The sequence below is a fragment of the Hyperolius riggenbachi genome, chromosome 10 (genome assembly GCF_040937935.1).
Source record: "Hyperolius riggenbachi isolate aHypRig1 chromosome 10, aHypRig1.pri, whole genome shotgun sequence".
In the NCBI taxonomy this organism is placed as follows: Eukaryota; Metazoa; Chordata; class Amphibia; order Anura; family Hyperoliidae; genus Hyperolius; species Hyperolius riggenbachi.
In genome coordinates, this window is record NC_090655.1 from 60444902 (window position 1) to 60461042 (window position 16141).

At 44.8% G+C, this 16141-nt stretch overlaps 1 protein-coding gene across 3 annotated transcripts in view; it reads right to left on the reverse strand.

The window, feature by feature from the left end:
- Positions 1–16141, reverse strand: part of RBM20 (RNA binding motif protein 20) — a 534741-nt gene that overhangs the window by 116361 nt on the left and 402239 nt on the right. For all 3 annotated transcript variants that reach the window (XM_068258701.1, XM_068258700.1, XM_068258699.1), the window contains 3 exons: positions 15321–15412; positions 14624–15239; positions 13367–13465 (listed from right to left, as the gene is read on the reverse strand). In XM_068258701.1, coding sequence (XP_068114802.1) covers positions 13367–13465; positions 14624–15239; positions 15321–15412 — 807 coding nt within the window. The remainder of the gene's footprint in view (positions 1–13366; positions 13466–14623; positions 15240–15320; positions 15413–16141) is intronic.

Sequence of the window (16141 nt, forward strand, 5' to 3'; positions counted from 1 at the left end):
AACCCCCCAAAAATTGGGGGGTATTTTAAAAAAATGTGGGTTCTGCAGGGCTTGCCGTGAGTCCAATTTACCCATTGAAAGGATTTATAATATTTCTTCCAGCAAAGAAACGTTCAAAATTAAAAAATGTCACAAATTGCGACACCAAGGGAGTCATATATGTGTTAATATGCCCCTGTCAAAAACAGTATGTGGGAAGAACAAAGCGTGCTCTGAAAGAAAGACTGAGTGAGCATTGCACTAATATCATAAAAGGAATCAAAAAACATCCCCTTTCAGCACACTATAAGAGTGAACATGGCTGTTCCTTTAAGGGAACTAGATACTGTGCAGTAGAACAAGTAAACAAATCATGGAGAGGTGGAGATTATATATCAGAAATGTCACGAAGAGAAACTATGTGGATCTATAACCTTGATTCTTTGGTCCCACATGGACTGAATAAATATTTGGATTTATATGCATTTGACTAAGAAAGCCACATGGGTGAAGGTTTAAAAGCAGGTCTCCGATCCCCCTCCGCAACCTAGCTTTGAGAAAGGGAGGCGTTCCTCCCGAAACGTCAGCCGTGGTTGCAACTGTGACGTCACACCAGAGGGGAAGGAGACGTGCTGAAGCTGCGCAGCCGCCGCTACCATCTGGAAATACGGAAGTCCCATCTGCGTACAGGCGCGTCAGCCCGCAAAACCTCCGGAACCCCAGGGAGCCGGCTAACCAGCCCGACAGTATCAACTGTCCAGTCTCTCTCACCTCGCCGCCGGTCGGGGCGGGTGAGATCGAGCGGCTCTCCACCACAGCATCTCTACTCTAACAAGCAGACCAGGACGGGTGAGAAGTACTTATTACGAACTGATTTGTTTACTCACCATTTGCAATGTATCAAGGCAACTAAGAATCAATAGACACTTTACTCCACATCGAGTTTTATCACGTAGTTGGAGCCCAAACACCTTCTGGCCAAAGAGTCATTCATCCAATGTGACATATCTAATGTGGGACAATACTGCTCACGGAAGGCAATTAATCCACATTTTAACCAGCAATAGTACCCTATTATTCTTTTTTATGCCTTATCAATTTGTTTTTATGGACTTTTAACTGAGGGAAACCATCCCTGATTAATACTAGCACCTTACCTAATAAAGGTTTCAGCATTACCAGTATTTCAGCGCAGTCTGTTATTAATATAATTTATTAAAAACCAATTTACAGGGTAAAGCAGATGCAAGATTTTTTGGACTATTTTTTCATAACAATGGTTGTCATGGTATCGTTACACTTTGTTTAATGAAAATTCATCAAACATGTAACGACCGCGGACTACCCACGGCTATTGTTCATTTTTTTTTTTTTATTACCATCATGACGGATCATGCCATGAGCAATCATTAAGCTTTTATTGACTTAAGTAAAAATTTGAGCTATCGCGAAAACAATAATTCCTGTTCTGTTGTTCGTTTTCCGGTTCTGAGATTTTGAAAGATGGATTGGGGAACAGCGTTGATCGGCACAGATTCCCTGATCCATCTTTCCGCGGGTACTTGGCTTTAGACTGAAATATTTTTCAATGCAATGGAGTAAGTATGTTTCATTTGGTATGCATTATTTCCCCACTGGAGGTATTTTTACCGACAGCCAAATAGTACTTTTTTTTATATTAATTCAGAGTAATTGTTTTTTTTTTTTTACCTCATGCTTTATTTTAATGACTGCTGTTATTTTAAGGATTAGTTTGGTATTTCATTTTGTTATTTTAAGGATTCACATGGTAGTTAAGTTATTTTAAGGACCCCAATTTAAGACTCGTCAGGAAGTTCATTTCTTATTTTAAGGATTCATGCTTTCTTAACCACTTGAGGACCTAGGGCTTTCTACCACTTAAGGACCGGCCAGTTTTTTTCCATTCAGACCACTGCAGCTTTCACGGTTTATTGCTCGCTCATACAACCTACCACCTAAATGAATTTTGGCTCCTTTTCTTGTCACTAATAAAGCTTTCTTTTGGTGCTATTTGATTGCTCCTGCGATTTTTACTTTTTATTATATTCATCAAAAAAGACATGAACTTTGGCAAAAAAATGATTTTTTTAACTTTCTGTGCTGACATTTTTCAAATAAAGTAAAATTTCTGTATACATGCAGCGCGAAAAATGTGGACAAACAGGTTTTGGATAAAAAAAACCCCATTCAGTGTATATTTATTGGTTTGGGTAAAAGTTATGGCGTTTACAAACTATGGTGCAAAAAGTGAATTTTCCCATTTTCAAGCATCTATGACTTTTCTGACCCCCTGTCATGTTTCATGAGGGGCTAGAATTCCAGGATAGTATAAATACCCCCCAAATGACCCCATTTTGGAAAGAAGACATCCCAAAGTATTCACTGAGAGGCATAATGAGTTCATACAAGATATTATTTTTTGTCACAAGTAAGCGGAAATTGACACTTTGTGACAAAAAAAAAAAAAGTTTCCATTTCTTCTAACTTGCGACAAAAAAAAAATGAAATCTGCCACGGACTCACCATGCCCCTCTCTGAATACCTTGAAGGGTCTACTTTCCAAAATGGGTCATTTGTGGGGTGTGTTTACTGTCCTGACATTTTGGGGGGTGCTAAATTGTAAGCACCCCTGTAAAGCCTAAAGGTGCTCATTGGACTTTGGACCCCTTAGCGCAGTTAGGCTGCAAAAAAGTGCCACACATGTGGTATTGCCATACTCAGGAGAAGTAGTATAATGTGTTTTGGGGTGTATTTTTACACATACCCATGCTGGGTGGGAGAAATATCTCTGTAAATGACAATTTTTTAATTTTTTTTACACACAATTGTCCATTTACAGAGATCTTTCTCCCACTCAGCATGGGTATGTGTAAAAATACACCCAAAAACACATTATACTACTTCTCCTGAGTACGGCGATACCACATGTGTGGCACTTTTTTGCACCCTAACTGCACTAAAGGGCCCAAAGTCCACTGAGTACCTTTAGGATTTCACAGGTCATTTTGAGAAATTTCGTTTCAAGACTACTCCTCACGGTTTAGGGCCCCTAAAATGCCAGGGCAGTATAGGAACCCCACAAATGACCCCATTTTAGAAAGAAGACACCCCAAGGTATTCCGTTAGGAGTATGGTGAGTTCATAGCAGATTTTATTTTTTGTCACAAGTTAGCGGAAAATGACACTTTGTGAAAAAACACAATTAAAATCAATTTCCGCTAACTTGTGACAAAAAATAAAATCTTCTATGAACTCGCTATACTACTAACGGAATACCTTGGGATGTCTTCTTTCTAAAATGGGGTCATTTGTGGGGTTCCTATACTGCCCTGGCATTTTAGAGGCCCTAAACCGTGAGGAGTAGTCTTGAAACGAAATTTCTCAAAATGACTTGTGAAATCCTAAAGGTACTCATTGGACTTTGGGCCCCTTAGCGTACTTAGGGTGTAAAAAAGTGCCACACATGTGGTACCGCCGTACTCAGGAGAAGTAGTATAATGCGTTTTGGGGTGTATTTTTACACATACCCATGCTAAGTGGGAGAAATATCTCTGTAAATGATAATTGTTTGATTTTTTTTACACACAATTGTCCATTTACATAGAAATTTCTCCCACCCAGCATGGGTATGTGTAAAAATACACCCCAAAACACATTATACTACTTTTCCTGAGTACGGCGGTACCACATGTGTGACACTTTTTTGCAGCCTAGGTGCGCTAAGGGGCCCAACGTCCTATTCACAGGTCATTTTGAGGCATTTGTTTTCTAGACTACTCCTCGCGGTTTAGGGCCCCTAAAATGCCAGGGCAGTATAGGAACCCCACAAGTGACCCCATTTTAGAAAGAAGACACCCCAAGGTATTCCGTTAGGTGTATGGCGAGTTCATAGATGATTTTATTTTTTGTCACAAGTTAGTGAAAAATGACACTTTGTGAAAAAAAAAACCAATAAAAATCAATTTCCGCTAACTTTTGACAAAAAATAAAATCTTCTATGAACTCGTCATACACCTAACAGAATACCTTGGGGTGTCTTTTTTTTCTAAAATGGGGTCACTTGTGGGGTTCCTATACCGCCCTGGCATTTTACAGGCCCAAAACCGTGAGTAGTCTGGAAACCAAATGTCTCAAAATGACTGTTCAGGGGTATAAGCATCTGCAAATTTTGATGACAGGTGGTCTGTGAGGGGGCGAATTTTGTGGAACCGGTCATAAGCAGGGTGGCCTTTTAGATGACAGGTTGTATTGGGCCTGATCTGATGGATAGGAGTGCTAGGGGGGTGACAGGAGGTGATTGATGGGTGTCTCAGGGGGTGGTTAGAGGGGAAAATAGATGCAATCAATGCACTGGGGAGGTGATCGGAAGGGGGTCTGAGGGGGATCTGAGGGTTTGGCCGAGTGATTAGGAGCCCACACGGGGCAAATTAGGGCCTGATCTGATGGGTAGGTGTGCTAGGGGGTGACAGGAGGTGATTGATGGGTGTCTCAAGGTGTGATTAGAGGGGGGAATAGATGCAAGCAATGCACTGGCGAGGTGATCAGGGCTGGGGTCTGAGGGCATTCTGAGGGTGTGGGCGGGTGATTGAGTGCCCTAGGGGCAAATAGGGGTCTAATCTTATGGGTAGCAGTGACAGGGGGTGATTGATAGGTAATTAGTGGGTGTTTAGGGTAGAGAACAGATGTAAACACTGCACTTGGGAGGTGATCGGACGTCGGATCTGCGAGTGATCTATTGGTGTGGGTGGGTGATCAGATTGCCCGCAAGGGGCAGGTTAGGGGCTGATTGATGGATGGCAGTGACAGCGGGTGATTGATGGGTGGCAGTGACGGGGTGATTGATGGGTGATTGACAGGTGATTGACAGGTGATCAGTGGATTATTACAGGGAAGGACAGATGTAAATAATGCCCTGGCGAATTGATAAGGGGGGGTCTGAGGGCAATCTGAGCGTGTAGGCGGGTGATTGGGTGCCCGCAAAGGGGCAGATTAGGGTCTGATCTGATGGGTAACAGTGACAGGTGGTGATAGGGGGTGATTGATGGGTGATTGATGGGTAATTAGTGGGTGTTTAGAGGAGAGAATAGATGTAAACGCTGCGCTTGGGTGGTGATCTGATGTCGGATCTGCGGGCGATCTATTGGTGTGGGTGGGTGATCAGATTGCCCGCAAGGGGCAGGTTAGGGGCTGATTGTTGGGTGGCAGTGACAGGGGGTGATTGATGGGTGATAGGTGATTGGCAGGTGATTGACAGGTGATCAGTGGGTTATTACAGGGAAGGACAGATGTAATTAATGCACTGGCGAATTGATAAGGGGGGGTCAGAGGGCAATCTGAGCGTATGGGCGGGTGATTGGGTGCCCGCAAGGGGCAGATTAGGGTCTGATCTGATAGGTAAAAGTGACAGGTGGTCATAGGGGGTGATTGATGGGTGATTGATGGGTAATTAGTGGGTGTTTAGAGGAGAGAATAGATGTAAACAATGGATTTGGGAGGTGATCTGATGTCGGATCTGCGGGCGATCTATTGGTGTGGGGGGGGTGATCAGATTGCCCGCAAGGGGCAGGTTAGGGGCTGATTGATGGGTGACAGTGACAGGGGGTGATTGACAGGTGATTGACAGGTGATCAGGGGGGATAGATGCATACAGTACATGGGGGGGGGGGGGTCTGGGGAGAATCTGAGGGGTGGGGGGGTGATCAGGAGGGAGCAGGGGGGAGGATAAAAAAAAAATAGCGTTGACAGATAGTGACAGGGAGTGATTGATGGGTGATTAGGGGGGTGATTGGGTGCAAACAGGGGTCTGGGGGGTGGGCAGGGGGGGGTCTGATGGGTGCTGTGGGCGATCTGGGGCAGGGGGGGGGAAATCAGTGTGCTTGGTGCAGACTAGGGTGGCTGCAGCCTGCCCTGGTGGTCCCTCGGACACTGGGACCACCAGGGCAGGAGGCAGCCTGTATAATACACTTTGTAAACATTACAAAGTGTATTATACACTTTGTATGCGGCGATCGTCGGGTTAACATCCCGCCGGCGCTTCCGTATGGCCGGCGGGATGTTGCGGCGGGTGAGCAGCGCCAGGCGGAGGCGGAGGATCGCGTCACGGATGACGCGATCGCTCCGCCCATGCCCCTACAAGGACCGCCGCCATTTGTCTATACGGCGGTCCTTGCGGGGTGCACTTCCCGGCCGCCAATTGTATATACGGCGGTCGGAAAGTGGTTAATGCAGTACATGGAAAACTGCATACCAACTGTAGCAGAATTAGCATTTGCTATTATACTGACATTTAAAATGCATTGCTTTAATCCTGCAACAATTGGAATGTGTGATAAGAGAAAGGTTCATCTTAAAAACCTTATTGTGAAAATCTTTGATGGTGGGAAGGTTTAAGAGTAACTAACCATCTGGCTGAAATATAAAATTGATAAAAATAGAAAAAAGTTCTGGTCCCTTGGCCTCGTTCACATCGTACGCGCTTCTGTGCGCATCTGGAAGCGCGTATGATGTGCTGAAACGCAGGAACAGCAGAAGGGCATAGACTGCCCTTCTACCGTTCACATCTACTGTGCTGCGCAGCAGTACGATTCGCTATGAAGCGCTTGAGTACTGCTGCCTGCATTTTGCCCGCAAGTGCAGAGCGGATCTCTTCACTGTCAATGGATGGGATTAGCAGGACAGCGGCGCAGATGGCGTGCGATCATACGCGTTGCGTTTCAATCGCACGGCCATCTGCGCTAAAGAGATGTGAACTAGGCCTAAGGGGCCGGAGCAGTGCTGTCCTGAATCGATTAACTAAATTATTGTGTACTGTGCTCAAAAATGGCCTACCAGGAATAGTTCAGGAGAATTCATTTCTTTAACAAAAGCATTTTACAAACTCATGTTGCTTTTAAAACCTTTCAGCTTATATGTCTGTTGCTACTTTTTTACTTTAACAATATATTGGGAAGACATAAATGAAATAGCCCAAGCGTAATTATTAATAGAGATCCACAGTCTGACCGGTTTCATCAATTTGTAGGCTACATTATAGACACTTGTGTTCAGTTTATTACTATATTGCCTGCACTTTAATCTAAAGTGATATATTGGCAAAGAGCTCACAGTAGAGACAACCAGAATTCCCCCAAAAGTTGGGCAAGGTGCAGTTACTAATATACTGGATCTCTGAGAAGAAGGCAAAGTCCAGAGGCTCTATAGCTGAAATGACTTGTTTGCACACTGCAGTCATACTATATAACTGAAGGGTTACAACTCTGCAAAGATGACCACTTTCCCCTACAAAAATTGCAAGAATTCATGGAGAAGCATTGACTTGTGAGTCTCTATATGTCTCATGTTTAACCACTTGCCGACCGCACACTCATACCGTGCGGCGGCAAAGTGGTAGCTGGAGGACCAGCGACGCAGTTCTGCGTCGCCAGGTGCCTCCCTAATTAATCAGGAATGGCCGCTCGCGCGAGCGGCCGTTTCCTGTCAGATCACGGAGCGGGTCTCCGTGAATAGCCTGCGAGCCGCTGATCGCGGCTCGCAGACTAAATGTAAACGTAGGAGACACATGTCTCCTTTGTTTACATTCTACGGCGCTGCTGCGCAGCAGCGCCGTAAGGCAGATCGGCGATCCCCGGCCAATCAGCGGCCAGGGATCGCCGCCATGTGACAGGGGATGTCCTGTCACTGGCTGCACAGGACGGATAGCGTCCTGTGCAGCCCGGATCACTGGGCATGACAGGTAGGAGAGGGAGGGGGGGGGGGGAATTTCACTGCGGAGGGGGGCTTTGAGGTGCCCCCCCCCCGCAACATGCCTGCAGACCGGAGCGATCAGACCCCCCCTGCACATCATCCCCATAGGGGGGAAAAAAGGGGGCGATCTGATCGCTCTGCGTGCCCGCTGATCTGTGCTGGGGGCTGCAGAGCCCACCCAGCACAGATCCCAACAAACAGCGCTGGTCCTTAAGGGGGGGTAAAGGGTGGGTCCTCAAGTGGTTAAGTCTGTACCGGAAGTCTGACTGGCTGGTCACAGGCATACAATCCTCTCTGAGGCAGGGAACACACTTGACTTTCAGTTTTCCGCGCGCGGTTTTCTGCATACTTTTTCTGCACACCAAGTGTGTTTCCATGCAGGAAAACACATGCGTTTTTTCACAGCAGCTGATGTAATTGATAGAGAAAACTGCCAAAATGTGCAGAGTCATCATGCAGAATGTCAGTTTTTTTTTCTGCGTGCGAACAACACAGTAAGTGTGCACTAGCTCATTGATTAACATGAGTTCTCAGTTTTTCTGTGCAGAAAACGCGTACGAAAACTGTCAAGTGTGTTCCCTGCCTGAGACTCACTGTTCCATTCATCCTCCTCAAGGAGAATTTATGTAGGAGAAACAGACTACAGGTACTAAACAGTAGAAATGGTCAAACTCTTGACAGATCTTTTATCGAATGTCAGGCCTACCAGCCCCAAGGAGCCCAGAATCGGCCCTCTTACAAGCATGTTTTGGGGGAAATCTTTGAGGTGGCTTTCAAAAACAAATCCTGTGTCCTGCTGCACCTCCTGCATATGAAACATGGCTCATTGGCCTAAAAGAAGAGGACTAGGTTACAACAACAAAGCTATGCTATGTATAGAAGCAGCACAGTCACAGACAGCTCATTCGCTCAAGTCCCATTGTTTTCCAGCCAGTAGGGCCTCATATACACCTGCTCTTTAAGGTCGGAAGCGGGAAAAAAGGGCGCAGGCAGCTAGTGGACAAAAAGGGCGCCGCCATTCACTCTCATAATAAATGACGTTTAATGGGCGCCGAGCAGGAAAAAAGGGCGCCGGACATAAATAACGTTTACAAACGGCGCCCGGAGATTTTTAATGATTTATAAGTGTGCTTGTGGTGATTTACGTTTATAAAATGCACCCGTGCCGAATAACGTTTATAAAAATACTAAACATATTTATCTTATTTAACTAATTAAAACATTATTTAAAGTTTTATCCCTTACTGTTTGTAAAACATTATTATTCCCAAAATAAAGCGATCAGTAAATTGCAATATATTTTTTGCAGCCACAATTAGTAAAACATTATTATCCACATAATAAAGGGGGGTCTTAGGTTTAGGCACCACCAGGGGGGTCTTAGGGTTAGGCACCACCAGGGGGTCTTAGGTTTAGGCACCATCAGGGGGGTCTTAGGTTTAGGCACCAACAGGGGGGTCTTAGGTTTAGGCACCACCAGGGGGGTCTAGGGGTTAGGGATAGGTACAGGGAGGGTTCTGTGTAAGACTAGGCTTAGGTATAGTTTTAGTAAAATTTTAGTAATACTTACTAATGTTTTACAACACTTATTACGAACGTAGTTATATTTATATCATCGTTATAAAGAATATTTTCAGATTTTATTATAAGAACAAACCATAAATGAAGGTTATTCACAATAATATACCATTATAACAATTAGGGCTCGTTCCCACTATCGCGAATCCGCATGCGTCCAATGCATGCGGATTCGCACATGTAATGCAAGTGGATGGGCCTGTTTCCACTGTAGCGTTGTTGAGGTGCGTTTTTTTCAGCGGTAAAAAAACGCACAAAAGAGCCAATGAATTCGCCTGTGAGTGGAATGCATGCGAATCGCCGCTAATGTATTTAATAGTAAAAACGCATGCGTTTGTTGCATGCGTTTGTTACATGCGTTTTTACCCGCGATTTCGCACCTTTTTCAATTTTATTTTGCCCTGGCAGTGTTATGGTTAATTTCGCATGGCACCCTGCCATGCGAAATCGCACGCGAAATCGCGGGTAAAAACACATGTGGAAACGCATCCGCATGCGTTTTTACAAGCGTCGGAATGCCGGCGAAATCGCGTCGCAACAGTGGAAACAAGCCCTTAAACATATATTATTGTTTTTTTTAATCGTAATTATAAGTTTAACTTTTGAAACAGGGAAGATTAACGTTTTCACAATTGCAGATTTCATAAACATTATTTAATGATTTATAATTTTGTAAAACATTATTTGTAAACGAAATATAGCACACTATTTTTATAAACGCTATTAATTATTAATTAGCGTTTACACCCCGCGCCCTTTTTGTCCGGGCGCCCTTTTTGTACGTATGCCTTTAAGGTCACCCTTGATGACTGTGGATCAACATTTCAGGGAATGATAGCTGTGCAGAAACCCTGTTTGGCTATAGCCGACCAGCACCGCTGGAGAGGAAGGATCACAGGCAGCACAAAAGGGCATGTCATCCAAAAAGAATAAAATAATGTGCCCAATCATTGCTAAACAACATTGCAAGAAACCTGTATGCATGCTAGATTCTAATGCTAGGCATACACGGCTCAATTTTGCCACTCGATTCTCCCGCTCAATCGATTCCCTGTTCGATTCCGCAGGCGATTCTCTTATCTTCCGCTCGTTTTTCTTATCTTTTTCCATTGTGTTTAATGCAGAATCGAACAGCGAAAAAATCGGGCGGGAGATAGGACATGTCGGAAATTATCTATCGAGCCATCTGAATGGCTCAAAAACAAACCGTGTATTCCCAACATTAGCGGAGACAGCAGAGAATAGTCATCTCAGCCTAGGATTATCCAGCGTGTGTGCACAGCATGAATGTGAACTCTGGGCTCCAACAATGGATGTAAAGAGACTGACCCTAAAATCAATGTTTAGTCTGAATTGTTATTTATAACCCCCCCCCCCCCCCCCACCACCACCACCCCCTTTATTGTCATTGTATGGCATTAAGGCAGGGATTACACTTATCATTGAGAAAAAACTGATATGATGAGTGTTTTAATTTTGGCAGTAACATCTGTGATCGTTGTTTAACCCTCCTGGCGGTCTATTAACCACTTCAGCCTACAGGGTTGAGATTTTTTTTACATCTGAGCAACTTTCACCTCCCGTTCATTTGCCAATAACTTTATCACTACTCATCACAATGAATTGATCTATAGCTTGTTTTTTCCGCCACCAATTAGGCTTTCTGTGGGTGATACATTTTGCTGAGAATTAATTTATTCTGAATTCATTTTAACAGGAATATTAAGAAAGAAATGGAAAAAAAATCATTATTGCTCAGCTTTTGGCCATTATAGTTTGAAATTAATACATGCTACCATAATTAAAACCTATGTACTTTATTTACCAATTTCTCCCGCTTATTACACCATTTAAATTATGTCCCTATCACAATGTATGGCACCGATATTTAATTTGCAAATAAAGGTGCATTTTTTCAATTTGCGTCCATCACTATTTAGAAGCCCATAATTTAATACCGTACATCATATTGATATACTCCTTTGACATGAATATTTAAAAAGTTCAGACCCTTAGGAAACTATTTATGTTTTTTTTTTTTTTATTATTGTAATTTTTTATTTTATTTTTTATTAAATAATAAATAATTATGTGGGTATTTTTTGGTGTGGGAGGTAAACGGGATTTTAAATTTGTAAAAATGTATTTGTTTAATAAAATGTGGTTTGGGGTGTAGTTTTACTATTTGGCCACAAGATGGCCACAGTCAAAAAGTTCTAGGAGCGATTAATCTCGCTCCCAGGAAGAAGAAAGAAGACCATAGCTTAGAAAAGCCACAGCGTCTGAAGAGACGCTGTCGGCTTTTCTCCGGGAGGGTCCGATCAATGAAAGGGATCTATAATCCCTTTCATTGATCGCTGGGCTAACGGCCGGTGGCAGGAGCGTGCACGGGGGGGGGGCCCGGGGGAGCGCGCGCCACTGTGGGAGTGCGCGCAGCCTAACTGGACGAAAATTTTTGTCCAGTTAGGGTGAAGTGGTTAAAAACCGCCAGGGGGCAGCAGAGCAGTTTTTTTCAAATTTTTTTAGCCGCTGTGCAGCGGCATCCCCCCACCCTCTTCGATCGCCTCCGGCAATCTCCGACCAGGAGATCCCGTTCAAAGAACGGGATTTCCTGGAAAGCTTCCCCCGTCGCCATTGCGACGGGCGGCATGACGTCACCGACGTCATTGGGGGTCCCGATCTACCCCTCAGCGCTGCCTGGCACTGATTGGCCAGGCAGCGCACGGGGTCTGGGGGGGGGGGGGGCGGCGAGGAGCGGTGGCGATCAGAGTGCACACGCAGCTAGCAAAGTGCTAGCTGCATGTTGCAAAAAAAAATTATGCAAATCGGCCCAGCAGGGCCTGAGAAATCCTCCTGCGTGGCATAGGCTTACCGCGCCAGGGAGGTTAAACTTTTGTGTGAATTCTGTTACCACAGCTTATGACAGTGAATGGGAATTTGCAAGCGATAAGCAAATTTATGCTGCAAACTGTAAAAAAAAAAATTTCACACAAAAACTTTTTTTTCAAAGTTTTAGACAGCCTAATCAAAAGCACATCAGAAATGTGCATGGAAGGCTTCAAAGGACACCTGAAGTGAGAGTGATATGGAGGCTGCCATATTTCCTTTTAAGCAATACCAGTTGCCTGGTAGTCCTGCAGATCTCTTTGGCTGTAGTAGTATCTGAATCACCCACCTGAAACAAGCATGCAGCTAATCCAGTCAGAGCATCTGATTTCCATGCTTGTTTAAGGTATATGATTAAAAGTAAGGCAGAGGATCAGAGGGACAGCAATTTTTAAATACTGTAGATGTCAGCCTCCATATTCCTTTTACTTCAGGTGTCCTTTAACCACTTGATGACCCAGCCTTTACCCCCCCTTAAGGACCAGCGCTGTTTGTTGGGATCTGTGCTGGGTGGGCTCTGCAGCCCCCAGCACAGATCAGCTGGCATGCAGAGCGATCAGATCGCCCCCCTTTTTTCCCCCCCTATGGGGATGATGTGCAGGGGGGTCTGATCGCTCCTCCTGGCTGGCATGTTGCGGGGGGGGGGCACCTCAAAGCCCCCCTCCGCGGCGAAATTCCCCCCCCTCCCTCTCACCCCTGGTGATCCGGGATGCACAGGACGCTATCCGTCCTGTGCAGCCAGTGACAGGCTGTCCCCTGTTACATGGTGGCGATCCCCGGCCGCTGATTGGCCGGGGATTGCCAATCTGTCTTACGGCGCTGCTGCGCTGCTGCGCAGCAGCGCCGTACAATGTAAACAGAGGAGACAAATGTCTCCTACGTTTACATTTAGTCTGCGAGCCGCAATCAGCAGCTCGCAGGCTATTCACGGAGACCCGCTCCGTGATCTAACAGGAAACGGCCGCTCGCGCGAACGGCCAGTCCTGATTAATTAGGGAGGCACCTGGCAACGTAGATCTGCGTCGCTGGTCCTCCAGCTACCACTTTGCCGCCGCACGGTATGAGTGTGCGGTCGGCAAGTGGTTAAGACTGTTCTGTTGAAAAAAATATGGCAAGGATCTCTACTCTGAACTTACACACAAATTACATTTCTGCTTACCTTCTGCCTAATGATAGGTTCAATATCTGGCTCCTCAACTCCATCTTCCGCTTTGGCTGATGCAGGTTTATGGTTCTTTTCCTCTTCGCTGACTGCAGCCTGACAACAATGCATTGCAACAGTCAGTGATGCAGGGATACATTATTTACCTTTACATATGCAAACAAAATTGGGACGATTCAAGCAATGTATGTTGCACAACAAGCATGAAAATGTTTGTGGTTATATGCTCAAAGCTGTGCTTTATCTGCATGGAGTGTATATTCTCTCCCCTTACATGTGTGGGTTTATTCTGGACACACTGGGCTTGATTCAGTAAACGGTGCTAACCCAGTTAGCACGCCTAAAGACTTTGGCAGTGATAACTAGGGTGCTAACTGGGTCAGCACCGTTTACTAAATTTACATCGCGCGCAAAGTCCCACACTGAAAACTTTGCATGGCCACAGTGCGGTGTGCGCGAAATGTCGCATCGCGGTGCGACGAAAACGGTGCGTAGATGCGCCTATAAGGTCGCATAGCGTGCGACTTTAACGTCACATGGTGCGACATTAAGGTCGCACCCAATGCGACCTTATAGGCGCATCGGGTGCGCTGTTTTCGCGGTGTGCGCGCAAAGTTTTGCGTGCGGGACTGTGCGCGCGATGTGAATTTAGTAAAGGGTGCTAACCCAGTTAGCACCCTAGTTATCACGCCTAAAGTCTTTAGATGTGAATTTATCATGCCTAAACTAACTTTAGGCATGATATAGGGCTTTTCACAGGCGTGCTAACACTTAGCATGGTTTACTGAATCGAGCCCACTGGCTTCCTTCTATATTCCAAAATCATACTGGTAGGTTGAAGTAACCCGAGGTGAAAATAAACTGATGAGATAAAAATTGCATCTATCTTCCTACTCCTAAAAATTACCTTTTTTATATCTAGAATTTATATTAGGTTTAAACATTTGCAAAGTAGATTTAATGTTTTATTGCCTCTTCTCAATGGCATTGTCCCAGAGCTAAAATACATGAACTATTGACCTTTTTATCTATCCCCTGCACTCAGAAACTACTACTAGGAAAAAGTTTTATGGCTGTACTTTATCAGTCAAGATTACGCTATAGTCTAACAAGGTTCTGACAAGAACTGTCACTTGCATGCCTGAAGGTTAACTCTTTCAGGCAGTAAAAGGAAAAAAGGAACACAGGGTAGTCATTTGTGTGCTTGGCTGTAAAAATACAACTATGGATGAGTAAAGAGAATGCCTTGCTTACCTTTTCAGTGACTTTATCTTCTTTGACATCCTGGCTGTTCTCGGTTTTGCTTTTCTTGTCTGTATTCTGCTGGATGCTGACGTCAGCCTCTTTGGTTGGTTTTGCTTCCTCTTTCTTGCTGGACTCTTCCGTGTGACTTTCCTTCACTTCACGTGACTTGCTCTCTTCTTTCCTCTTTGTTCTTCCAGGCGTGTCAGGAGCTTTTGACTCAGACTTTGACTTGGATTCCTTCCTATAGTGCTCACCATCTCCCCGCTTATACCTGGATGATGAGTGAGAGTTGCTGTGTTTCTCCCTGTGTCCTCTTGGCCCATCAGAGCGATCATCCATCTCTTTATCCACCTGCCGGGAATAATGTCTTCGATCGTGGGCCCAGTGATCAGTCCTGTCTCTCTTCTCTTCTCCATTGTCTCGCCAGGAGCCGGGTTCACGCTCTTCTTCCCATCTGCCGTAGTTCTGCTGGTCCCCCCAGGACTCCCTTCCATTCCCCCAATCTGTTCTGGAGGCTCCTATGGGACTGTGTGAGGAACTGCACGATGTAAAGCTGGGAGTGTGTGACCGTGGCGACAGAGAGCGGCTCACCGGACTCCGCGATCTGGTCCTTTCATTTCTGTATCTGTAAAGAAGAGAAATTGCATGAAATGAAAAACAAAAAGTTCCATCTTTATTCGTGTTATGCAGGAGAGGTCTATAATACCTGTCTGTGTCCCGAAACAAGTCTCTATCCCTCTGTGAATGGATCTGTGAATGGATGTCATGAATAATAGCATCAACTGTCCTACCCGGCTTCTACAAGACACAGAAAAATAGGTGTTATGTTTTTCAAAAAGCAGTTAGGCATCAAACTCTAACTGAACTATTAAAGATGTTTTCATAATAAAGCAAGCAAGGTCAGTCATCCTGTGTGCAGGTCATACTTTGTTTTTTTTTATTGTGCAAACTGTTCTGTAGATAAGCAAGTAAAACACACCCAGCACTGAGCCTAAGTTAAGCATTGAGGTTTTCTTAATGCATGTTCTTTATGTTGCATTTACAATAAACCATGTACAGTTAGTCTTTAACGGTATTGCCGGAATCAACGTTTGTTGGATTGATGTCTGCATTTCTGCTCCTCGAATAACACTGTACCATACTTCGCTATGTTGCATTTGGAAATGTTATACAGCTATGGTATGAATGCAGTGTATTTATGTAATGTGTTTGTGGTGCATTCATATTGTGTTGCATGCACGCAGACCCTAAGGGCCTGTTCAGACTATGTGCGTTCCTAGCCGTTTTTCCATAACGCGTACAGGCAGACTTTCCGCATAGAAACGGCTAGTAATGTTTTCTAATGGCCTCGTTCACATGTATGCGTATGAGACGCATACGTTTCTCATCCGCATTGCTGCACCCAGTTCTGTGCGTCACGCATAGAAACGGACGCAATGAAAGTCTATGGACGCGTTTCAAAAACGCGTACTATTGGTTTTTTAGCGTACGTTTCCCTCTGCGAGTCCCATAATTCTTTTTCTTTTT